At 39.5% G+C, this 24,530-nt stretch overlaps 3 protein-coding genes across 5 annotated transcripts in view; 2 read left to right on the top strand and 1 right to left on the bottom strand.

Annotated features, from left to right (window-relative positions):
- shank3b (SH3 and multiple ankyrin repeat domains 3b) overlaps nucleotides 1–9,071 on the top strand; it is a 47,316-nt gene extending 38,245 nt beyond the window's left edge. For both annotated transcript variants that reach the window (XM_039601034.1, XM_039601035.1), the window contains one exon: nucleotides 740–9,071. In XM_039601034.1, the coding sequence (XP_039456968.1) occupies nucleotides 740–1,334 (595 nt within the window). In that variant the 3' untranslated portion in view covers nucleotides 1,335–9,071. The remainder of the gene's footprint in view (nucleotides 1–739) is intronic.
- A 1,586-nt stretch (nucleotides 9,072–10,657) lies between these two features.
- LOC116318228 (thymidine phosphorylase) lies at nucleotides 10,658–21,185 on the top strand. Of its 2 annotated transcripts, none has more exons than XM_039600615.1 (11): nucleotides 10,658–10,875; nucleotides 14,115–14,175; nucleotides 15,612–15,731; nucleotides 15,804–16,006; nucleotides 16,287–16,385; nucleotides 17,334–17,463; nucleotides 17,800–17,918; nucleotides 18,159–18,321; nucleotides 19,558–19,785; nucleotides 20,359–20,499; nucleotides 20,569–21,185. In XM_039600615.1, exons 1-11 carry the CDS (start codon nucleotides 10,870–10,872, stop codon nucleotides 20,727–20,729), a joined length of 1,431 nt encoding a protein of 476 aa, XP_039456549.1. In that variant the 5' UTR covers nucleotides 10,658–10,869; the 3' UTR covers nucleotides 20,730–21,185. The 2 variants fall into 2 exon arrangements, with proteins under 2 accessions (XP_039456549.1, XP_031593038.2); XM_031737178.2 differs by having other exon boundaries at nucleotides 15,609–15,731.
- Nucleotides 21,186–21,362: 177 nt separating this feature from the next.
- On the bottom strand, nucleotides 21,363–23,561 carry lsm8 (LSM8 homolog, U6 small nuclear RNA associated). The gene is made up of 4 exons (XM_031737163.2): nucleotides 23,356–23,561; nucleotides 22,763–22,803; nucleotides 22,292–22,419; nucleotides 21,363–21,735 (listed from the first exon to the last, which is right to left on the bottom strand). Exons 1-4 carry the CDS (start codon nucleotides 23,384–23,386, stop codon nucleotides 21,645–21,647), a joined length of 291 nt encoding a protein of 96 aa, XP_031593023.1. The 5' UTR covers nucleotides 23,387–23,561; the 3' UTR covers nucleotides 21,363–21,644.
- Nucleotides 23,562–24,530: the final 969 nt, after the last annotated feature.

Raw genomic sequence — 24,530 nt, 5'->3', positions numbered from 1 at the left:
ACCAAAAATAAGAGTGGGGCTAGGACAGAGACACACAGACACTAAGGAGTACTTTGAACAGTATTTTAATGTACTTTGATCTAAGACAGATTACATACTAAGAATAAGGAGGACTTCAGATAGCCTAGCTTAAGACATAACCCTAAGGTACTTAGCAAAATAAAAAGGACCTAGACCAGAGCCTTGAGGTACTCCACGAGACATGATAGGATGTTGGCCTTTGACAAGGCATCAATTGGACATTTTATCTTACCTTAATCTCTGTGTTTCTTGTAGGTAGCACAAGAAATACAGCCATCTTCATATATTCTGTACAGAAATGTAAACAACCAAACCAAGTTATGTTAAAATGGTTTATCGGTGTGATCTGACCATTTAACTTCCAGTGAAACAATGCTACACATTAATTTTCATGACTGTACAACATGATCAGTATTAGCAAAGATATGAAATTGCTTGCCCAGCTTTAGCCCCAGTCTTTCAACAGAAAGCAGCCTGAAGTAGTTTTCCAAGATCCTACAGAATTAAAGGTTCTTAACTAGACAGTCAAAATGCAGGGTGTTCTCTTCAACAACTGTTTCAAAATTTGAAAAGAATAATGTACAATTTATCTGCCACAACTTTCACATAAGAATACAATACTTGACAGGAAGTTGTAACTAATGATTATAAGGCTTAACAAAGGATCATTTACACTGTGTTTAACCCATAACTAAACACTCTATTTGTTGTGTTGCAGGTTGTTCTCCAGTCTCGGTGAACTTCACACCATCTCCCAGAGAGGATATGGCGCCACCTATACAGTCCGACCTGGAAGTCGCTACCCTGTCACTCGCCGGAGCCCTTCTCCTTCTCCCTCGCCCTCTGATAGGTCAGTGGGACTCCCCTCCACTACCGCCCCCTGCTCTGAAAGGCCAGATCTGAGCTCAGGTCGCGGTCTAACCATCCTAAAGTCCTCCAGTCTCAGCCTCCCCTCAGAACCAAAGGAGGTTCGGTTTGTGATGCGAAGCGCCAGTGCACGAACCAGATCCCGTTCCCCTTCCCCTTCACCCCATGCCTCGCCCTGCCCCTCCCCGGTCCTCAGCGGGCCCTTGTTGTCCCTACGACCATGGAGGCAGCGGCCCCTCAACTTGTGGAATAAATACGATGTGGGTGACTGGCTGGAGAGCGTGGGTCTGGCCGAACACCGCCAGCGCTTCCAGGACCACGAGATTGAAGGCTCCCATCTCCCTGCCCTCACCAAAGAGGACTACGTGGAGCTAGGAGTCACCAGACTGGGACACCGGATCAACATTGAGAGGGCACTCCGACAGCTGCTGGATGGTTCCACTTGACCCCTCACCTCTGACCACTCACTTCTTAGATATCCTGAACTGTAACCTCAGACCCCCTGACCTCTGGTCAGACACTAGGCCATCTCTTTGAATTGAATAATCTTAGCAGTGACTGAATATTTAGACCTTAGACCAGACATTTTCTGGTTTATCAGCTCTTTGATCAGCAACATAAGGACTGGTAGCAGCTGCAGACCTCTGATGTTTCGTTTGCCTGTTAATGTCTGCATGCCCCATAAAAACTCCCAACCAAACCAATCACGTCACACCGAGTATTATGGTTGTGTAAATTAACAATCTGACACCAGCAAAGGAGATTCTTTAACACCAGTCATGAGGAAAATCATGAGGTTCAACTGCAGGAATTCATTTGGGGCTGAAAATAAGTCCATGCTTGACAGAATATTAAAGATCGGAGAATTATTTTTTTCAAATACACCACCTTAGTCCGAAACATTTTTCAGTTTTTTTTAGTCAAAAAAAACCCACATTTAACATTCCCACATATGGACACTCAGTCATTTAACTGGGAATTATAAAATGTCAGAAGACACTAATAGAAGATATTGATGACAGACATGTGCAGACATGTGAAAACTGGTCGCTGAACTATTGAAACAACCAAATGAACTGACTAAATCTTGTCAGCCGGACTCACTCAGTTTTACACTGTGTCAGATTTGTCAGTGTTCTCTGATAGCATGTTTGCTAGTCTTTCCAATTGCTGGCGCAACATTACCTATAAAAGCAGAATCCTCTCCTGACCATGATCCAACATACAATTTCACTACAAGCCATTAAATTTTACCATACTTAGAATTAAAATGTACCAGTAAGTCCCACAATGTGAACAAACTGGGAACAAAATCAATCAGAGTTTCCCAGACCGTGATGTAACTTATGAAACAGCTGCTTCTGTACAGCCAGGATTTAAAAATGAAAAATAACAGTCAGTGCATCTGAGAAAGGCAGAACAATGAAAGGAAATGAAAAATCTTATCAACACAACTCTGCTCTTAAGCTACGAGAGATTTGAGTGGCCATTATTTTTTTTAAATCCGAAGGTAACTACTCAGTAACAGTTACTAAAATTTATGGTGTATTACGATTCTTGAAGACTATAAGCTGCAGCTTTTCAAACAGTTGCTTGTTGTTACAGTTTTTGATGGACAGTAAACACTCAAACATCCAGAAACATCAGTTATGAAAGCATTACCTGAATCCGGGTCTGGACCATTACAAACAGCTCTGCTGCCAGCCTCTAATGGTGATCAAAGAGCTGATGTGACAATCCGACTACAAACACACCGAGACGGGTCGTGTCCTCGTGCCGTTCTGGTTCCCCAGACGAGTTTAGCTGGACCTTTGCTGGCGGAGCTGGATGACTGGCGAGCTACTGGGAGTCTCTACCGTAACACCGGGAGATTATAGCTGAGGATATTTGTCCGTCCTTTTCTTGTGACTTAACTTTTGTTTTCCCAAATAATCACTCATGACGAGTTTGTGTTAATTTTTGAGTTCATACTATCTTAAAGCTGATCATTTAGAATTTATGAATAACAAGTAACAATAATGTGGTGGTGATGAGTTTATAATAGTCCGGAAAATGATTTTGAGTTCCTTATGATTTGACAATGAGTTGAATTTCAAGGTCATCTCGGCGATGTTTTTGGAATTCATAATGATTTGTCAATGAGTGTGACTTTGTGCTGATGTGCTATGTGTTTCAGGGAGAGCTGCAGCAGAGCTCCAACTGTAAACCTCTCTGGTTTCTAACCTGCTTATCGAGGGCTTACTGTACATGGTGCTATTTGTTTAAAGCCATCTGTACAGAAAATACTTTCCTCCTTCCCCTCTTTATCTTCCTCACCCTGATATCTATTAATTAGCCCCCTTAAATTTAATCAAAGAACGACTTTCAGGAACAGGCCATAAATGGAGTTTCCTCCCTGCCATACTGGGGATTTTTCATCCCTGCCATATGTGGAGTTTCCTCCTGACCACAGAGTTTACATCAGAGTTCCCCTGTAAGACTTAACATCCACTCATTTTAATTCTACTTCATCTTATTTAATTTTTCACCATGAAACGTTTTCATGTTAAGTCACAGTTAAAGTGCAGAGGTGAAGGATTTTTGTGCAGTTTCAGTATCCAACACAGCTGCAGACTCTAGCTCACTCTCTTGCAATTAATTAAATTTAATGTATATTTACACTTACCAGCAGTATATAAACTTGTAATAAAGTATGATGGCCAAAAGATGGATAGGCAACAGGGAACAATATTATAAGCAGTGTAAGATATGGCTTTTCTGGAGATTTGGCGCCTTCCCCTAAAGGAAATTCACCAGGACTCTTATAAAGATATATTTCACCATTTGGATGGATTTAATTTAATCAAGCAAAAAAAGAAAGAAATGTTGATCTGTAGAACTGTGCAGTCACTCAAAATGTAATCTCGGATAACAGGAAGAGAGACTCAAATGAATCGAAAATTTCTGAAACATTTTGGGTTTAAATGCTCAAGAACTCTGAGATGTTTCCAAAGAAATCGAGTTTAAATCAAATTATGATCACGGCTGATCAAAATAGTCAGGATTGCAATTTTTGCCATCATGTCACTAGAAATAACAGAAAATCTTCTGCTTACAGTTGTAGTTGCTCCTGAAAAGCTCAATTTGAGCTGCAACAAACCTCTGGACATATATGACACACTACAACCACACATTAAACATTAACTACATGTTTATATGCTGCTAATAAATGTAAATAAGTAATTCATGTGCCTGCTGTGGAATCTAATCACAAAGAAGCTGAAAGAATTCATGTAGTTGGAGATACTGTCCAAAATTACAGGAAGCTCTCTAAGTTAGGGTTTATGGAAACCAGCTGGCGCACTTTATCCTGATGTGTCGTTCACGCCAAATGTGAAGCAAAGTTTCACCTCGTGTGGAATCAGCCACACTGGAGACCTGTGGATATTCACCGAGCAGCCAGCGGGATAAAGATGAAGCTGGAAACAATTTCCAGAAACGCATCCTCACAGTTTACACTCTGTTTCCTCCGAGCTCGCTCCTTTTTTTCTCTTTGTCTAAAAGCAAAGTCGAACCTTTCAGCTCCAGCTGTTCTCAACCAGCACCGATGAGCTCCTCCCTCATTTCTGATCTCACTGGTATCAGCAGAGGATCACCGCTGATGGGTTCTCATGCGAGCAAATGTGGATTTGCCTTTATTATTAAACAGACTGATCATATCCGTACCGTGTGAAAACTCTGCTTCACGTTTGTTGTGAACGCACCGTTAAAGGGGACCTTTATATTTTTATACTAGCGCTAGATCAGAGTAGCTTTGTACAGGTCAAAGTTCAAATAATCATCATAGTAACATTCCTGTCTTTATACAGGCCCTCAGTTCACCCTGTCTGAAACAAGCCAATTTATCTTCAGGCTCTTTCCTTGACAGCCTACTTTCCTCTTATTGGCTAACTTCTGGAAGCCTGCCGAGGGGCAGCATCCAGTGCTTGTGAGGTGTACTCTGAAGGCCAAGTGTTCGGCTCACAGGGATTATTTCTACTCATGTTTACCTCATTATGTGTTTATATACACACATTAAACATCACAACATCAGACAGATGACAACAAAATAAGTAAAGGTTTCATATTTTACTACAGCACTCATGATGATATTATTATAATCCATCACTTTGACCTCTTGCCCTGAGAAAACAGACTTATTAAGAGCTTTGTGTTTATCCTAGCTTAGCACAAAGCATGGAAGCAGGAGGAAACTGTTAGCCTAGCTCCATCACAAGGTAAAAGTCCACGTTCTAGCTTATTTACATGGTGTAGTGTTGTATTCAGAAAACTAAAACAGAGCAGTCCTGAGTACAACTCAAACAGCCTCCTTTTTATTTCACTGTCTTTCTACATTTGCACATTAACAGCATGTAAGTGGGTGGAAACTGGATTCCTCCAACCTATAAACCAGCGTTCTTTACGTACCGGAGACTTGAATAGAATTTTATTTCAGACATTTTCTTAAAGTCACACCGCCCCCTTCTTTTCTGAATATTTGAATTTGGTTTAAAAAAGAATGAATCCCTCCGTTTGCCGCCCTCTAAAGCACAATCAAAGCTTCAGTGCCTGTTCCCACAGCAGATCGACTGCTTCTGTCTCGTTTCCTTCCGACTTCAGTTCCCAAACAACCTGCTGAGCTGCAGTCATGATTTCCAAAGTTCTACAAGTTGATGTTGACACGCTTTTATGGACAAAGTCATATAGAATGTACAGACTATTTACACCACATTACAGTAGACTATATGGTCTGTATAATATATATTATGGTAGAATAAAATGTAGCTATAGTGTAAAATATAAAGTAGACAATAAAGTTTATTTAAAAAAGTAATATTTTGGTAGGCTGTAGTCTATGAAGTCTTTAATCTAATGAGATATTCAGAGCTTGTAAGCAGCTACACTGAGCTCAATCTGGAAACAGTGCAAGTTTCAATTAAACCAGGTTTCATTTTTTCAATGAGGAAATCAAATGTGCGTACATTTAAATATACAATAAATTAACAGTGTCTTTTGTCCACAGAAACACTTACCAGTACTATTACCTTACATTATTGAGGTGACTGCTGTTGTGATTTAATGCTATATAAATAAAACTGAATAGAACTGAATTGAATTGAATACACTATAAAATAAAATTCTGCTTAAGTTCAGGATATTTTTGCGTTGGGTTCATCCAATCTTAACCTTCAGTTCTACTTAAATAAAGCTACACATCTGATGGGAAATCAGATGACCAAAGTCTGGCTTCTTGTAATTCTTCCTCTCGCTACAGACATCCTGGAAATCAGGCCTATAACTTTCTGTTTCTGGTTATCCAGAATAGACTGTAATGACTGTAGTCTGAAATAAGACTGGAAAAAATGTGACCAACAAACAAAAAACAGAAGTGGCAAAGAAAAGAAAACGGCTAGCACCTGATTCTTTTCTTGCTTCTCTCAATTGATGTTGTACTTACTGTGCGCAGACTGATTGTGTTACATTTTGAGCAGAGAAAAATGCTCCGCAGAAGTGTTTTAAAATAAAACACAATAAAAAGAGAATCGGTGGATCGTCTGTGTAGAAAGCTACAAAAACCCAGTTTGGGTCATCATCATTGCTTCCTTTGGTTTTATCGATTAGCCAAACCGGTCTGGACCAAAAGTGTCTTTGAATGTTTAATCTGCAGATCAGAGTCCTGCAGTGTGGCTGCTTACACTGAGAGAATATCACTTGAGTCAGGTATTCTGTACATGTATAGTATATATTATAATGGACTACTGATAGTCTACTGTACAGAGTCATGCGCAGAATGAGTCAGTGAATCAGGTTGGAAGCAGATCAGTGACCTCAGGTCCCCGCCTGTGCTCTGTTACACCTGACATGAGGTCAGTCGCCCATCGTAGGACTTCTCAGCCAATCAGAAATGACAACATTTAATCAGTTCTCTTATTTGAGCCAATCAAATGTAAGTAGGGCTAAACAGCAGGTGGCACCAATTCTTCTACTCACCCAGTGAGACTATTGTTTTTCAAACTTTTTTTTTTTTGTTGGTTATTAACAACAAAAAAGATACGAATAGACGTTTACGTAAAGGTTACCGTACGAGCATCAGCACGCTCTTATTCTACTTATTCAACACAGCTTCGTGTCATTTGACCGTCGTCATCATGGTTTCAGAACCACCTCATTAAACCATTGAATATATCAATGTCATTACAACAGCTCCAGTCATTTTTTTCAGTTAACCCTGTGAGGCCTCAGTCATTGAATCCATGCACAGCCTGCAACTGAGTACGTAGGTCGCTGACGACATTCACAACATTTATATACTCATGTGAGGCGCTCCGCATCACTCTACTTAACCACCAGCTAGTGTTTTGGTAGTGGAGTTTCTTCCATGAATTGACTGAAAACAGATGGAAAGTCAGAAACGTGTATGAGGAGGTGATGCTATCGAGAGCCAATCACAGTCCCTGCAGCCTCAAACATATAATTTGTGCTTACATTTCAGTTACAGAATCCCACTTAGCTCTAACCGTTTGATTTGGACTCTTTTAAGAAAAAGTGTGAATTTTTTTTGTGTGTGTCTTAATGGTTTTAAGACGTCCCCGAACAAAGACTGAGACCACACAGTGTGAACATAATTAATTATCCATAATTAAGCCAGTAATTATACAACTAAAGTTTTATCATTTCTATGACTTTTACAGTAAGTCAGCATCAGTCATTTACTAACACAATATCATTGATGTATTTACTTAGGCAATAAATAAAGACGCGTCTGTTAAATCTCACAAACAAATTCTCACTAATACCATTTATTGACACTCATATTGGTATAGCAGTTTTATAATTAAAAATATCCTCAAATCACATGTAAATAAAGAGCGGAGCTCATAAACCATCCCATTCAGTAACTTTAAATACATTTGAAGTGAGCTGGATTACAATGTTATTCAGTCTACAAGATAAAGCCCTGTCCAAGTACTTTTGGTCATTTTTGGTTCTACAGTTTGTGTTTGCGTATTGCGGCCATCTACAAAGATAATAAGTCAATTGGAAAACCACAAAAAAGCTGCTTCGTGATTTTTGTGCTATTTAATACGAGCTCAGATTGTTTATTTCTCTAAAATAAATTCCATTTTTTTAATACACAGTACCAGACAAAGGTTTATAGACACTCACATATACATATGAATAACTTTTGCACTTGGCACTACTTGGTCACTCGAGGGTTAAATATGAGCTGTAAACCTATCAGAACAATGTCATTTATATTTGACTGTTATAATCGGGTCTGTGATGAAAAGATTTTTAATAATTCCTCTAAGAGAAAAATGAGGATATAAACCAAACCATAGCTCCTCAGCCGTGGTTTAAACCTCTAATTTTTATTATTTATGTTCCTCGATGTTCAGTAGCTGGGGATGCTCATGCTTTGGTCTTTTACCAATGTTCATGTCCATGAAGTGTCAGAAAATACACAAAGTTCAGTAACATTTACGCCCACGGCTGAGTAAGGAAACTCGAGAGTTCAGATTTTTACATTTTTGTGTTTAAAAAAATGAGAAAACGAGTTTCTATTTAGAGATTTTACAGTCCAAAAATAGAAGGGAATAGAAAGCCATCATTTATAAATGTTCATTTCATATATTTGTAGGTTAAAAGTTGGTTGAGAGCAGAATTTCTTTTGCTTAGGGTTAGAGAACTGTAGAAACCAGAGGCCACCCAGCAGGGGGCGCTGCAGATAGACGTAGAAGCGATAACTTAAAAACTTCCAGATTCTTCCAAATCTGTGTGTTAAAGTGATAATTGATCAATAGAAGCAGGATAAATCTGAAAGAATGAGCCAAAATGGAAAACTGGAAAATAATCCTCAGCTTCCTGCTGATTGGCTGAGAATCCTGGCTTTCTAACCTGCGTGTGAAACCCTCCTCCCCCTCCTCTTAAATCTCCACCTGCTTATAAGTTTATGGTTTTATGGTCCCCCCCCCTCCTCCTCCTTTCTAGCTTCCTCTTTTTACAGTATGTTTGTAGTTTCTTCTGGAGTGAGTGGTGTGCGTGTACTTGTAGTTTTTTCTTCCCTTTTCTAAAAACCGAAGAGCACACGATGACAACTGATGAGCTCTGCAACGCAACAGATTGTAATCTTTATAATAAACTGTCATTTATTACAAACTGCACTCACGGCCTTCACGTGTGCTTCTTTCACAGGTTTATGACCTCAGACCTTCTCTGGCCACTAAAGTGTGAAGTCGAGTTAATGACTGATGAGTTTCACCTCAGATGTGCACTGATGATGATTTACTACCCGGCTTCATATTAAAACAAACACTAAACCTGAAGTATTTGAGAAGTTCAAACTGTTTACAGCTGAATAATGAAAGGACCAAACTTTATAACAAAGTCCTTTAACAGAAGATTTGATGTCATGATTTTATCCTGTCTTTCCTGTGATGACGCATCTCTACTGTAGCTTCCTGCACTCTGCCTGGACATCTTCCCCTTTCTTCACTCCTTCCCTTTATTTAACTAATAGTAAACATTTAAAAATCATCTGACATGAAAACGTCATGTGGTTAGCTAGCCAGCTACCAAAAAGTAGCTATATCATGATTTATAGAAAATATGAAGTGTAGTTATGAGTAACTCCATGGCTACGACTTACTGTGATGTCAGCACAGCTCCATGACCTTTTTAATCTCACCTGAAAAATAGGTGTGACATCAGGGAAGATTCAGGTTTCCGGTCATGTGACTGTTAACCATGTGACATTAACTTGTTTGCTATTTTGAAATGTATAATGCTGTCTCAATGGTCTGAGAGATTCATAACCACTGGTAAATAGGAACACTAGGAAAAATGTGGTTGCTGGCAGTCCAAATGCTGCAGTCACCTTTCATTTGCATGGAAGACGCCAACATGTCTGCAAACACTTGCCAACTGCTCACCAAGCAGCAGTGAAGCTGTGAAAAGAAAAACACAAACTGCAAATGGACACCGTTCTCCTTCAAAGTACAAGCTGAGCCTTTTGAAACGTTTACATTAAAGGCAAATGTTCTCAGTTTCTGGTTTACATCAAACTTTTTCCACGTTTTATACCAGTCTGTGAACAGTTGGTGAGTGTTTGCAGGCAGGTTGGTGGCTCACATGCACTTACAGGAATCTGTAGCAGTGTGCTAGCAAACAAAGCTATCACAGGAGATTTTTTGTGACCCTGTTTGGGACTGACTTAACAATGACTGGCAGCAACCTCCAGCAACAACTTGCCAACCAGTCAGGGAAACCTCATGCCCAGAGGTTACCAGATGTTATGGACTGCTCTCTCAGCCTGTGTGACTGGGGCCTCACTCAGTGATAAACCTGTGTTTGTCGCTCATTTAGTGTTAAAAGCCTTCTCCTACTCTAAATACACCAATAATAACACACAAAAGACTAAACTTCCCACTGAAACTTTTTCAAACTAACCTAAAAGTAAAGTTTTTAAAAGCTTAAAGTGGCACTGAAAGGAGTAAAGTCACTACAACAAACTAAAACTAAAGAAATACCGGCAGTGACTCTAACTGCAGTGAGGGTCACATTACTTGTCAGACAAGTGCATTAAAAACTCTCCAAAACACACCAACAGCTACAGCCATCCACCTGCCAGTGCTCCAGTAATGCAACCCTTAAACCTTAATACGGTTTAATCAGGTGAGTTATAAACCTGCGCGTGTCTCATAGAGTGAAACCTAATGCTGTGAGCTCGCGAGACTCCCAGTGCCAGATCTGAGATTCAAAACATTTACATTTAAACAAACAGTAGTCAGCAACCTAAAACAAACACACACCATCAGCGCGGAGGAAGATTTCACCGATAGATCTTTTGACAGGTGCGTCATGGACGAACCCGACAAACAACCGGATAACCTGACCAAGCGGTCCAACACAACGAGAAAAACCGACTCATAAACGGATACCGAGGACCTACTCACACCCGACATGCAGGCAAGTGTGTTAGAATCCAACAACAAAAAGCTGGATGTTCTAGCCATGTTTCACCAGGACATCAAAGATTTAAATTCAGCTTCCCCTGCGACCGGAGCGCGCACCGGGGAGGGAGCGCGGATCCAGTTGACGCAGCTTCATTCAACAGCTAAACTGTTTTACCTTAGTGAAACAGTGAAAGATGAGTGTCGGTACATTACCGGCGGTCAGTTTGTGGGTTACAACAGAAAATGACGCATTTATTGTTCGCACGTGTTGTCGGACGGGATTATTTCAACAACCCGAGGACGTTTGCCCGAATAACCGCGTCTGTGTAAACTCCATCCATCCATCCATTCGCTTCCACTTATCGATTCAAATTAACTTTGACGCTGAGTATACTACGTTCTCAAACCACGCGTGTCTATGTATGCTGCACATACATACGTGCCAAAATTCACTTTCTTTGTGTGGTGCTTTCACTCTGGTTTCTTTGAATGGGCGCGGTATTCGTTCACAGGCGAAAAGCTCAACAATTCTGGAATATGTCACAAAATGAAAGGTAGACATTCTCCTCCAGCAGGAAACATCTACAAAAATCAGAAAAACGATACAGGCTCTAATTTAATCTGAGCTTTTCAGCTTGTTAAAATAGAGAGGTGCGTCTATCTTGGTACATTTGCTCTGATAGACCCAGAAGGTCGATATATTATTCTTAACTATTTCAAATAATATTTTTATAATCGTCGATCTGTGTGCTCCTAATAATGATGATCCAGCTTTTTTAAATACAACTTTCTGTCATATATCTGATCTTACTGCAAACTCAGTAAGATGGAGGAGATTTCAACACTGTATTAAACCTTTGAGCGCTCCAGTAATTCAGCTAATATAGGACATTTACAGTTTGCCAGAATAATAAAGGAATATATGGAAGATTTGGGTCTTTGTGATGTCTGGAGACTCAGAAATTAAACAAACAGGAATTATACTTTTCTTCTCTTCTGTATATCAGTCTTTTTATTGAATAGATTTTTTCCCTTACAAGTAATTCTGTCATTGAAAAAACATCTTCTAGAATACACCCTATTCACAGCATGCACCCATATCCCTGACTTCTAAGAAAAACGATAAAATAAGACTTTATTGATCCCGCGGTGGGGAAATTTGTGCGTTACCACAGCTCAATAATCTCATAAAGTTTAATATCTTCCTTTTAATGGATTCAGAATTTGACAAATTTAGAAAGGAAATTTAGACAGGAAAGTGGAACATAAAGTAGAACATGATATTGAGGAAAAACTTAAATATCTAACAAGCAAATATGCAACAAATCCAATGAAACAAACATGGAAAGAACTGCAAAATGTTAAATTACAGCTAGATGACATTTTATCAAAAAAGACAGAATCTCTCCTACAGCGAATGCAACAATAAATCAAGTAAATTTCTAGCAAATCAACTCCAGCATAACAAAGAAAAATCACTCACAACAACAATCAGAGATTTTGCTGGACAGTACACACAATCACCACAGGAAATCAATAATACTTTAACTTTTACCGTTATTTATATTCTGCTGAAAATAAACCTAATAACCTCTATCTGCCAGGGACTTACACTGTGCCCTAAACCAAATGCCTAATGGCAGGTTTCCCTGCTCAATTTCTTAAACATTTCTGTCTTCATAACTGGCACAGAAATAAAAGGAAACCCAACATTTTAATCCCTCCCCACGGCATCAATAAAATAATTACTAAAAACAGAAAAAGACCCTACTCTTCATCTGACGACCAGCCTTTGTCACTAATTAATACCGACATTAAAGTTATTCCTAAAGCACTTGCATCTAGTTTAGAAACAGTTCTGCCCTCAATAAATCATAATGACCAGACAGGATTCATCAAAGGCTCACGTTCTACCAATAATATTAGCAGACTGCTCAACCCCAGTAGCCCCAATGGTCATGTTGCTACATTCAGGACTTTTGGCTTGAAACCACTCAAAAAGTTTCCTCCATCTTGGGTTGCAGAATCCAATTATGTCCTCATTTGTGCTTACTCAGTGACATAACCTCAACTGTGATTGGGCCAGCTGTGTTTACAAATTTACAAGTATGGGGCCCAGCTGTCCCAGGTCATTGGTTGCTTTCTGCGCCTCTGGAGTCTCCTTGGGTGGATCCTCTGGGCTGTGCCACGTTTGTGATGGAGGGCTCCTGGGCTTTATCTATTCTGCTGATGTGGGCGAGCTTGATGGGAGTGCTGGTGCTGGTAATTGATAGTAAAAATAGTCTAGTAGCTCCGCTCACCCTTTCTTTTCTAAGACTCCCCCAGAAAATCAATAAATGAACCTGAACAGCTGATATGAAGGGAGAAATTAGCTTCAGCAGCCAGCTTCAAGTGGCCATTAGAGGAACTGCAGTTTTTGGCGTCGACACAAATAAAAGACAGATCACACACACTGAACTCTTCAGACCATGCAGACGAGAATTCAAAAGAATGAAAACTTCCACAGCTGGTGATGAATCCTAACGAGAAACATATCGTCACAGTTACTTCAGTTAAAAGTGTTGAAATTGATGAGCTGAGCTGATGTAAGGAAGCTGAAAGAGGAAATATGAGCAACATCCATCAGGACGAGTGTCTTCTAAACTAATAATGTGTACATGCCTGGGTTTAGACAAAAGACAGAGACAGAATAATCCATTTAAACTCTTCTTAATGTCCACCTTTTAATTACTTGATCAAAAATCATATTTGAAGTTCTGCATTTCAATTTTTTAAAACAATTAGTGTCACTCATGGTTACAACAGGCAGGAAAAAAATCCATGCTCCTTGTGAAGGAAATGAAAGTTTAAAATGAAGAAACAAACGTCCGGAGGCAGTTATTACAGTTAAACTAAACTTAAAATACCTTTAGTTATTCTGAACTTCTCGTAACTCGCACATACTTTCATATCTTCACAGCACATACAGAAAATGTTCAGAAGAAAACTAAAAGCAAAGTATTTAAAATAGTAAAAGCTGAAGGAAAAGGAGCAAACAAACTGAAACCAAAATACAAGAGGACCCGTCTGAACCGATAACAGCCGCCTGCACGTGACACACAAATAAACCGATCGTCTGTAAACACACAGCACATGAACTTCACTTAGTGTGGACATTTGTCAGCTTTTTTTTTTTCTCTGAATGAGCAAATCAGACGTCAAAGGTTAGTGGCTCACTCACTTTCCTCTCCCTGCTCTCCTATTGGCTGACAGACTCACTTTATGAAGGACCGCGGGGTCGATGCCACTTCACAGACTGCAAACACCAGACCAGGTACTGTACTCTGACTCTGTCTTACTATCATAACAGGGATGTTTTCCTCTTCTTCAGAGCTGAACTGTTAAATTTTACCTGTGGTTAGAGGTCGGTATGGTTAACAGAAAGTCTGCAGGGGCTGAATGGATTAAGGCTGTTTGTTAATAAGTTTTTAAAGTGTTCATTATCGTTCCTGTTGTTGTTTTAGGGTTTAAACAGATGCGCTGATTGGTTGGTGGATTTGAGAATTCGGAAGGTCGAGAATGGCAGGTGGAGACAATAAAAGCAAAAGCAAGTCACAGGCTTTATTTTGCTAATTAGGTGCTAAACACATGTATTATTATTGTTCTCTTGCCTATAACGTGATGATTTGTGATGTCTCCCTGATGTTGCTGTGTGATACGAATAAGGAGCTGAATGTTTAAAGTGACTAAAACCTTTGCACAGCACTGAACTTTCACCAGCAGAGCCACCTCTGACTTTATGAGTCCAACAATAAACCAGAGTCATGGCAGTACTGGTCCTTCGAGTCACAGAGGGTGTATAAAAGATTTACAGCTGGCTAAAAAATAATGATAACATCAAAAATAACAAAACTCGCTAGCTATTATTTTTTTTCTGCCTTTGCAAAAGAAGTGAGTCTGTGAAAGATTTTTTGCTGGGGGAGCTAGATGCTCATCCTGATGTTGTTTCTGCTGAGTCCATTTGTAGCTGCTGCACACACGCACACACTTGCCATCGTCCTGCTGCGCTGTTAATCTGTGTTGCACCAGAGGCTGGCTGTGTGGTAAGCATTTCGATTACAAAGAGGAGAACTGCTGCAGAGGAAGCAGAGGTGATGTATGAAACAGCTTTATGTAGTCACAGGACAGGCGGCTTTCCACCAGCTTCTTCAGAAAGATGATGCAGAGGAACAGGGTGTGTGACGGGCTGTTTTACACAATTAGTGCTGAGTCCTGCTGCTAAAAACAGATTTAGTGGAATTCAATTTCTAATATTCTAATTGTGCAAGTTTTAAGTTTTATTCCTGAAAAGAATTGTTTTTTGTTGCTTTTTTACTTTATATACTATTTTTTATTACTTAATTGTCAATTAATTATATAAAATTTGACCTTTTTAATCTTTTAGTGAAGTCAGTAACAGAAACTCTCCATGTTGATATATTTGTCTTTATAAAACGAGAAAGATGATGTGGCAGCTCGAACAGATTGATTCCTGTTTTAATGCCTTAATTCAAACTGTGTTGCCTTCACAGTACTGCTAAGAGGTAAATCTACTTTGCTCCTTTGTTTGTGTCTCAGTTTTTTTTTTGGCCCTGTCTTTCAAAATCCAGAGAAAAAGGAAAAACAAGTACACAGGAAAGAACTCTATGATTAATAAAACCAGATCCTGGTCACTGAATGGTTGAAAATTTTTAGGTCTAAACAGACTTGTAATGTTTTTACTTCTAGCAGACATGCTAACAGTCCCAGATCTGATCAGGAAGAAGAGGGATGGAGGACAGTTAAGTGATGACGAGATCAAAGCCTTCATCCAGGCCGTTAAAGAGAAAACCATTCAGGACTCTCAGATAGGTACAAACCATCTGACGCGCATTCATACTTCCTCCTTTGCATCTTTAACGTCTCCCCCTCTTTGTATTTAAGGGGCCATGCTGATGGCTATTTGGCTGAATGGGATGGTCTCCGCGGAGATTAAGGCCCTGACCCGAGAGATGATGTCATCGGGAGAAGTGATGGAATGGCCCGATGAGTGGAAAAATTTCATGGTGGACAAACACTCGACTGGCGGGGTGGGAGATAAAGTCAGTCTGGTGTTAGCGCCAGCGCTAGCTGCCTGCGGCTGTAAGGTATAGACTTTAACGATGAAATCTGATTGATTAAAAATTTAAAGTGAACCCATTCTGTTCATGCCCGGCTGGTCTGCACTAGATTTACATGATTAATATTATTTTAGACTGGGACTCAGTGCAGCCCCCTGGTTCTATTTAAGATCCTCCCCTTTTAAACAAACTTCTTCTGATTGGTTACCCCCTCATTAGTAGACGGTTTACTTGGGTGGGTGTGTCTTCTTTTCCTCACACCCTGAGATTACCATATTAGGAACATTAATTCACTCCATGTCCACAGGTTCCTATGATCAGTGGGCGGGGCTTGGCTCATACAGGAGGAACTCTGGATAAACTGGAATCAATTCCAGGATTCAAAGTGGAGCAATCAAGAGAGCAGGTGAAGCGAGCTGTTCCTTCAGGAAGTAAATCATTCAGTGTGTAATGTTGCTGAATTACAAACTGTCCAGGCTCACTTATACTTACATATAGTTTTAATTTTTAATAAATGTCAGCAAAATGTTACTCTGGGGGGAAAACACACTGAAACACATTGCACCCCCTGGTGGGCCATGAGAGTACTGCATGTGAGCCACATGAAGTCAATTACAATAAATATACTTAAAAATAATCTTTTTTGATATGAAATATTTTGATTTTATGAGGGAAATAACCACTGCTCCCAGAGTGGGCAGTTCAATTTGTCAACTACCAATGAGAGCCAAGGATACTGCTGACTCACATAACAGAGTTGCCTAGGCAACTAGACCCTGGAATAACTTCTGTGTCGCCTCTTTAGGCTCACGTGATGATCTGTGATTAAGTTAGATTAAAAGTTTGGGCTCTAAAGATTTTCTGTAGACTAGAGACTGTATATAATGGATGGATATAGCCATAGTGACAAACACTGCATACTGCAACATTGCATGCTCATTGGCTAACCTCTTGTCAGTCACACATCATTGGCCATCCAATGATGGCCATTTTGATGGCCTTTTTTTTATTATTCAAGAGTCGAATCTATTGACTGACACAATTTACTCAGCAGGAAAGAATTTCCTAATAGGCAAAATAAAGTAAGTCTCTTCTGTCTAACCACCAGAAGAGTCGCCCCCTGCTGGCTCTTAAAAACAATGCACGGTAAAACAGATGAAACTATGGACTGGGGAAAGGAGGACACTGACATCTTTATTGAAATTTGTTAATTAATTCTGATGGTAACTCTTGTGATAAGGGTAAAAAACCAGATAATTAAATATTTAAATTCATAAATAAATAAAACTACATACGGATAATAAAGAGTGATAAATACTCAAAGTCAATCTCTGATTCAGCTGTTCTTCTCCAGATCCTGGAGATCCTGGACTCAGTGGGCTGTTGCATTGTGGGTCAGACAGAGACTTTGGTTCCTGCAGATCGAGTCCTGTACGCTCTGCGAGACATCACCGGCACTGTGGACAGTTTACCTCTCATTACTAGTAAATATTGTGAATAGTGCTTCAAGGCCTGAAAACCCTTTTTTTTTTTTTTTTTTTTAAATTGTTTTGTTTTGAGAAACCTAAGCTTTTTCTACCCTAACACACGGGCGGAGAGGATTTAGACTTTCCCTACGTGATGTGTGAGTCCAGTCAGCCTTCGGGGGAACATAGGTTTGAGCGGTTCTAAAGCAGCATGCCCATTAAAACCGATGAGAAGAAAAACATCCAGATGTTTTGATACCCACGCAAAACTGGAGTCCAGCACCTGGCCGGATTTTGCCGTGGATATCCGTGTTTTTTCTAATCAGCTTACAGCCGTCTGTGCTGTTTCTGCAGGTTCGATCATCTCAAAGAAAGGAGCCGAGTCTCTGTCTGCTTTGGTGCTGGATGTCAAGTTTGGACGAGCTGCTATGTGCAAAGACCTGGAAAGTGCTACAGAACTAGCTCAGATGCTAGTGAGTACAACAACAATTCAAATATTTCACCATAAAACAGGGAGGGAAGTGCTTTAATGTGAAACATCTGTACAGGGAGCAACACAACGATGAACCACAGGAGAGATAATATTGGGATTAATTACAGGCTATTTTAATCCAAACTCAGAGGTTTGGTTTATGGAGCAGCGTCTAACTCCACAGCACATTACTGGCAAAGCTGACCTCAAATTTGGATTTCGCGGTTTATTTTTCTTTCAGGTGGAGGCAGGAAATGGTCTGGGCATACGTACAGCAGCCGTGCTCAGCGGCATGAACGGTTCGATCGGTCGATGTGTGGGAAACAGCGTGGAGGTGATCGAATCTCTGGAGACGCTGAAGGGAAACGGACCCGATGACCTGATGGAGCTGGTCACGACTCAGGGTGATGACGTCACTCAGCAGCTCTCGTCTGTCAGGGTTTGATCACCAAAGTAACAACGTGTCTTATACGAGGCATTAAAAAGGTCCTGAAACCCAAAAGAACACCACTTTATTAGGCACACCTGTGGCCATTTTATTAGAGACACGCACCCTGTGGTCAGTTTATTAGGACCACCTGTGGCTCTCTAAATGCAGGAAGCATCTGAGCCATTTCAAAGTGGCAACTGGTTTTATTAGGACACCCATGGCCACTTTATTAAGTACACCTGCTGTCTAATAACGTTGCAGCATCTCTTTTGTGCCATCTGCCTCTTTTTAACCAGCCTGTTTACCTCTTTTTAGCAGCAAGCCAGATAATTTGCAGTGTCGAGTTAATATTAAAGATTATGGATAAATAAAATGTATCTTATCTTCATTCTTCTCCTAGCTCTATATAGTTTTAAATATTGCACTCCATACAGATGCCCACAGGTTAAGAAAAAGAAAATTATTATTTTACACAGTATGCAGCTCCTCAGTTCACCTCCCGTCTCTTTAAGGTCCTCTTCCCTAAAAGCCTACTTTGTTCTGACTGATCAGTTTCTGGCAGTCTACCGAGGAGCAGCACCCAATGCTTGTGAGCTGTACTGCTTGTATTCTGTGGACTTTTTACCCACAGGAACTACTGCGACATAATTCTTTATCGTTTTTTTAAAACTCTGAACTTGTTTAATATCGCGGATCCGCGTTAACTTGCTAACGGGGATTTGCCGCGTTAATGAGGTTATGGCGTTAACCTTGTATTAACGAGATTAACGCTGACAGAACTAATCTAAACCTGTAACTTTCTTTATACAGGAAAATAAAATTAGAAAACGCAGAACAGCCTCTCCTTTGTGAATATAAGAGACATGACAAGAATCTCATTGTTACCTTTGTTATAGAATCCTAGTGAATATTACCCTTAGATGAGATAACCAGTTCTATAATGATGATAATAATGTTTTTGCTATAGCTAATAAGAAAAATAGACCACTTAGGTTTAAAATTAAAAAAACACACTCAATTCTGACAGTGGTAAAAACATCATGAGAATATAAAACCACTGCATGCACACCTTTACAGACAACAACTTGCTTTAATTTTAGTCTATTTTTAATTTTATTTAATTTTACACTGGTGTAAAATTTTCCCTTTAGGTACATTTAAAAAAGAAACCATGATAATTATTTAAAATTTGTTTTGTCTGTGTTTGTAGGCGGGTTGTTGCTCGTGATGACTGGTCTGGTGTCTGACCTATCAGAGGGCAGAAAGCAGATTTCCGAAGCTGTGGTTGGTGGAGCAGCGCTGTCAAAGTTCCAGGCCATGATGGAGGCTCAGGGCGTGAACAGCGACACAGCTCAGCGGTTGTGCACCACCAACACAGATTATTACAGCATCCTGAGAAAAGCGAAGCATCAGCTGGAACTGAAGGCTCCTGCGGACGGTAAAGCCAATAAAATGACTCCATTCACTGCTGATGCGTTCAAAGACACACTCAGGAAATATGAACTACCTGCACTTACAAAGAAAATTCATCATGTTTAGGAATCTAAAGAAACTAACAAACACAGCTATCTTTGGTGACACAGGAACTTTTATGCTGAAGTTCAGGTTGTTACACAGTTTGTGATTATAGTTACATTTGGGGTTTTAAGATAATTTGTTACCAACAGAAATTAGACAAGAACTGCACTGAAAATCAGTGGCAGGAGGTCTGATGTAGAGATGAATTCAAATGTGAACATTTTGGTTTAAATAGTCAATATGAACAAAAAGAGGTACAACAGTGAGGGTCTGCAGCCATCAGTAAAACACAGTGAAGGCTCAGTCATGGTTTGGGGCTACATTTCAGCCAGTGCTGCTGTGGATGTTGTCAATACTGATGGAAATATGAACACAGAAAAGTACAGAGTTTGATCCACAATGTAATCCCAACACATGCACTTGCATACGTGTACCTACATATGTGAGCCCTCGTATTTGATAACATGTATTTTTACTGTCTGTCTTCCTGCAGGTATCGTTTTGGAGATTGACGGTTTGGTTTTAGCTCAGGTGCTTCACAGATTGGGTGCGGGACGATCAAAGGCTGGAGAGCCTGTCAATCACAGCGTGGGGGCGGTGCTGCTGGTGTCTATAGGTCAGAGGGTCACAAAAGGTAAGAGGCTGTTTCTGCTCCTGCTGATGGTGTGAGGGACATCCTCCTGATGGAGTCATGTGTTTTCAGGCGTCTCGTGGCTGCGGCTCCATTATGAGGATCCGGCGCTGACCCCAGACCAGAGGAATCACCTGGAGAGCGCCCTGACTGTGGGAACAGACAAAAAAATACAAACACAACAGAAACGCACTTTGGTGGAAAAGATACTACCTAAGAAATACGCATATTAATACTTTTAAGTTGTAGAGTTTAAGGATGCGCAGTGTTGAGCACGCAGCTGATCTTTTAATCGGCTCAGCAGGAAGCGGCAGCATCAGAGACTGACGGACCGGTGAGGTCATGGCAGCAGCATTCACATTGTTCCTACAGGCAGATTAAACTTGTTACCTCAGTTTATCTGGTCTTCAGGTGATTTTATCCGGTCTTCAGGTGATTTTATCCAGCTGTTTTTAACCATTAAGCTTTCCTCACCATGGCCCTCACGTAAAACTTCAGTATTTATCGATCTGTCACTTCATTGATATCAGTGTTACTCACACCTTTAGTGTTCGCGCCATCTTTTCACCATCTATTTCCTCCCCGCTCTCAGACGTGTGACTGATGTAAGGATTCATTTAGAATTGTCATGTTATTGCTGGCTCTGCAGATCTTTCATTTAAATAAAAATCGCTTCTTGAAGAACTGAATCTTGGTTGTGGCATATTTTATCTCAGAAGCTATTCGATTTTTCTCCTTTTCTTCTCAAATTTAAGAATCTAATTCCTTTCTCATAAAGTTTTCACTTTTTCCTCTGATCAATATCCTCTGACTAAAAAATATAATTTGTCAAACATTTTTGTTGAGTAAACAAACAACAAAAACGCTTTTCTTTTTCAGAACACAACAAATTAAACTTTATTAACAGTCTCACATTGACAAAAAGACTTAGGAGCATAAAAAAGTTCCTCTAACATTTTCATCATCTCACTTCTTTATTTATAAAAAGTACAAACAGAAAACAAGAGCCAGGAGTCAGAGACAGGAAGCAGGCGAGCAAGTTATCAGGACGCTCCGGCTCATCCCGGATAATTAGCACACCTGCTCCTAAAACAGACTCCCATAAACTTTATTCACACAACAGTCACGCTGTCATCAGGGGTCAAAGGTCAGTGAACGACAGAGTTGAGCGGCTCAGCTCTGATGTTTCCTAAATCCAGAGTGGAGTCCGTCTCCTCATCGATCTCCCCGATCACCGCTCTGTAACCAAAACAAGAAAAAGTGCAACCAAGAAAACAAACGAGGGGATTACAAACAAAAACAAACAGGAAGAACAAATAAAATATGAAAGGAAAACAATAAACAATGATAAACAAATTACATAACAGAACTGTTAACAATATTTTTTGTTCATTAAAATAAAACAATGTAACGAATCTATCTATGTAGGTATGGATCCCCACACATCATTTTCCTCCTTGTTTAAGAATAAGAGTCTTTCTCTTGGTTTTCCTTCATAAAAATAATTTCAAACAAACAAACAAACAAAAACAAAACTCTGATAGGGCTACATGGATCAAATGTGCAACCACAGCATTCATCCTTAAAACATCACGGAAAAAAACTTTTACATTTTTTTTCTTAACTCCTAATTATTAATTACCCCATTTTGCAATAACAAATTATATCTTAATAAAATAATAAAATTGGTAAACCATGTTAATCTGATTTTGTAGATTAAAATTCACATTAAGGCCTTACTAATTTGTTATCTTCAGTATTGATTCATCATCAACAAAGGTCAAACGTGACTTACACATTGTCGCCTCGGACAATGTAGAGTCCCAGCACCACCTGCTCGACCCCCTGACTGGAGCTGAACACTCGCTCATGACTCTCATCCAGGATCAGGTTGATGGTCTGATCAAAGCCCTTCAGAGTGCCCTGAAAAAACAAACTGGCATGAATCAATGAGGACACGACTTACAATAACAATAACTTACAATCCAAAATAATTCTGACTTCAGTGAATCCTGATTATTGTGAGTGGTGAAGTTCTGCAGGGCCCACTGCTGTTTAAAATATAAATGAATAACGACTTTAATGCTTTCATTGCTTCCAGGTGCACTTGCTTGTGTATGACACGATTTTAAACAAACCAGGCTCTGACCAGTCTTCGGTATGCATTTGTCTCCAATATAATTTAAAAATTGATTAAAAGTTTTTTTTTAAGTGATTTTGATCCCGGGTGATCGTCCAGTAAAGGTAAGGATGTGTTCAGACTCACCACAATCATCCTGCCGTCCGAGGTGACAATGGCCACGGTACCTGGAACAGCACGAGTTAAAGAAACAGCACCTTTATGGACCAAAACCTCTCTAATATTATTCAGAACGTACAAATAAAAACAATTATCATCACACCAAAATTGAAAGCTATGCCGCCCACCCATTCTGTCCACAAGAGGCGCTTGTAACCTTAGCTTCTGTCTGTTAATGAGCTCCAGCTTTAAAACTGCAGGTTGCATGCTTCCAAAATTTAAAAAAAAGAAGAGTTTACAGTTTTTCAAAGTAGTCCTGATGTCTATGTGTGATCTTAACATGAATCAAACTGTGAAATCATTTACAGAACTTCTCTGATCAGCGGGTCCACATAATACAAACACGGCAATAAAATCCCGAGATTTCCCTCATTTTAAATGTGAAATCTACATTTAAGAAGTCTGAACATGTTTTAACTCAGCTCTGAACAACCCGTTTCTCACAGACATCTCTGAACTGCCGCTAATTAACAAAACAAGTAAGCATGCAGCTAAGCTAACTAGCATTTTTCCATTCATTCAGAGGGTTTGCACATTAGTGGCTAACGGCGGAAGGATACGGTTAATGTAGCTCTCCAACGCAGTGGACATCCTTTGTCCCGGGCTCGGTGTCTATTTATCCAGTGGGGTGGTCGATAAATACTTATAGTGGTAGTCCGGTGACAAAATAAAACCGTGCGCACTCGAACAGCAGCAGTAGCTAACGGCTAACAACACACTGGAGCGCAGACTAGAGCAATCAAACACTGAGCAGGAACGAGAGCAGAGCGCCGAGCGGAAGCGTCACATCCGGTTTGTGTTAGTTCTCAAAAAGAAAACACTAAAAACTGCAAAATTTAAAGAAATAAAAAAAGGTGGGAAAAAATGGGAAATGCAAAAGAAAAAAATGACAAATTTACTAGAAAACATGACAAGTTTATAAGAGAAAAGACACAAAATTATGATACAAATTGGTAAATTTATATGATAAACTATTCTTTTTGACTATTTCTTTAATGACTCTAAAACATCTGAGTTTATTTTCTCGCTTTTCACCCTATCCCTTAATTACTATCTTAAATGATTTTAAATATTTCTTTCCTTCCTATGCTTCATCATAGTTAAGAATCATTTCCTGTTTATTTCAATATATTTTCAGAGCCCTCAGATGCTTCTTTGAATAGTAAAAATATTTATGACTCTTCTGAAATATAAACAAATGTGATCCACAAACAAAATGGACACCGGACGTGATGTCATTTCCTATAACTAGAAAAAAACAAACAAGAAAATTGGTCATTGTTGTATAATTCCTTAAACAATTCTGAAAAACCTAAATTTTTTACAATGATGATTACCCTCAAAAATAATCATTGAAAAGTCCACGTGACAAAGAACATCCTGCACTGCTCTGTTAACTTACCACTAGAAAAGTTCTTTTTTTTTTTTTTTTTTTTACTGTTATGTGGTTCTCACAGGAAAGGATGATTAAAAAATTATGATGATTTTAACAAATATAAGCCATTACCGTATTATTTAACTACCAAATACAATATCAGGCATTTAAAATTAGCTTAACATGGAATAAAACAGTTTTGAGATCTTTGGATAATTTAAGGAAATCTAGTTAATACTCTCTAAATGCATAACTATTACGTACACTTTAATGTAATTTTGAAAAATTAAAATAGTGGTAACCATGAGTGGTAAGATGTATTTGAGAAATTTTCAGCACAGGATAGACAGGCAGGTCATC

The sequence above is a fragment of the Oreochromis aureus genome, linkage group 17 (assembly GCF_013358895.1).
Source record: "Oreochromis aureus strain Israel breed Guangdong linkage group 17, ZZ_aureus, whole genome shotgun sequence".
In the NCBI taxonomy this organism is placed as follows: domain Eukaryota; kingdom Metazoa; phylum Chordata; class Actinopteri; order Cichliformes; family Cichlidae; genus Oreochromis; species Oreochromis aureus.
Note: the sequence above shows the minus strand (reverse complement) of the source record. Positions and strands in the feature narration are given on the sequence as shown.

Bases quoted from the DNA above. Each gene is read 5' to 3' on its own strand.
- LOC116318228 (XM_031737178.2), top strand. The intron at 16,007-16,286 runs GTATAGACTTTA...CCATGTCCACAG, and splicing joins TAGCTGCCTGCGGCTGTAAG to GTTCCTATGATCAGTGGGCG. The intron at 20,500-20,568 runs GTAAGAGGCTGT...ATGTGTTTTCAG, and splicing joins AGGTCAGAGGGTCACAAAAG to GCGTCTCGTGGCTGCGGCTC.
- lsm8 (XM_031737163.2), bottom strand. From the start codon at position 23,386: ATGTCCACTGCGTTGGAGAGCTACATTAACC. The intron at 22,804-23,355 runs GTATCCTTCCGC...GTGCTGTTCCAG, and splicing joins GTTGGAGAGCTACATTAACC to GTACCGTGGCCATTGTCACC. The intron at 22,420-22,762 runs GTGAGTCTGAAC...TTGTTTTTTCAG, and splicing joins CGGACGGCAGGATGATTGTG to GGCACTCTGAAGGGCTTTGA.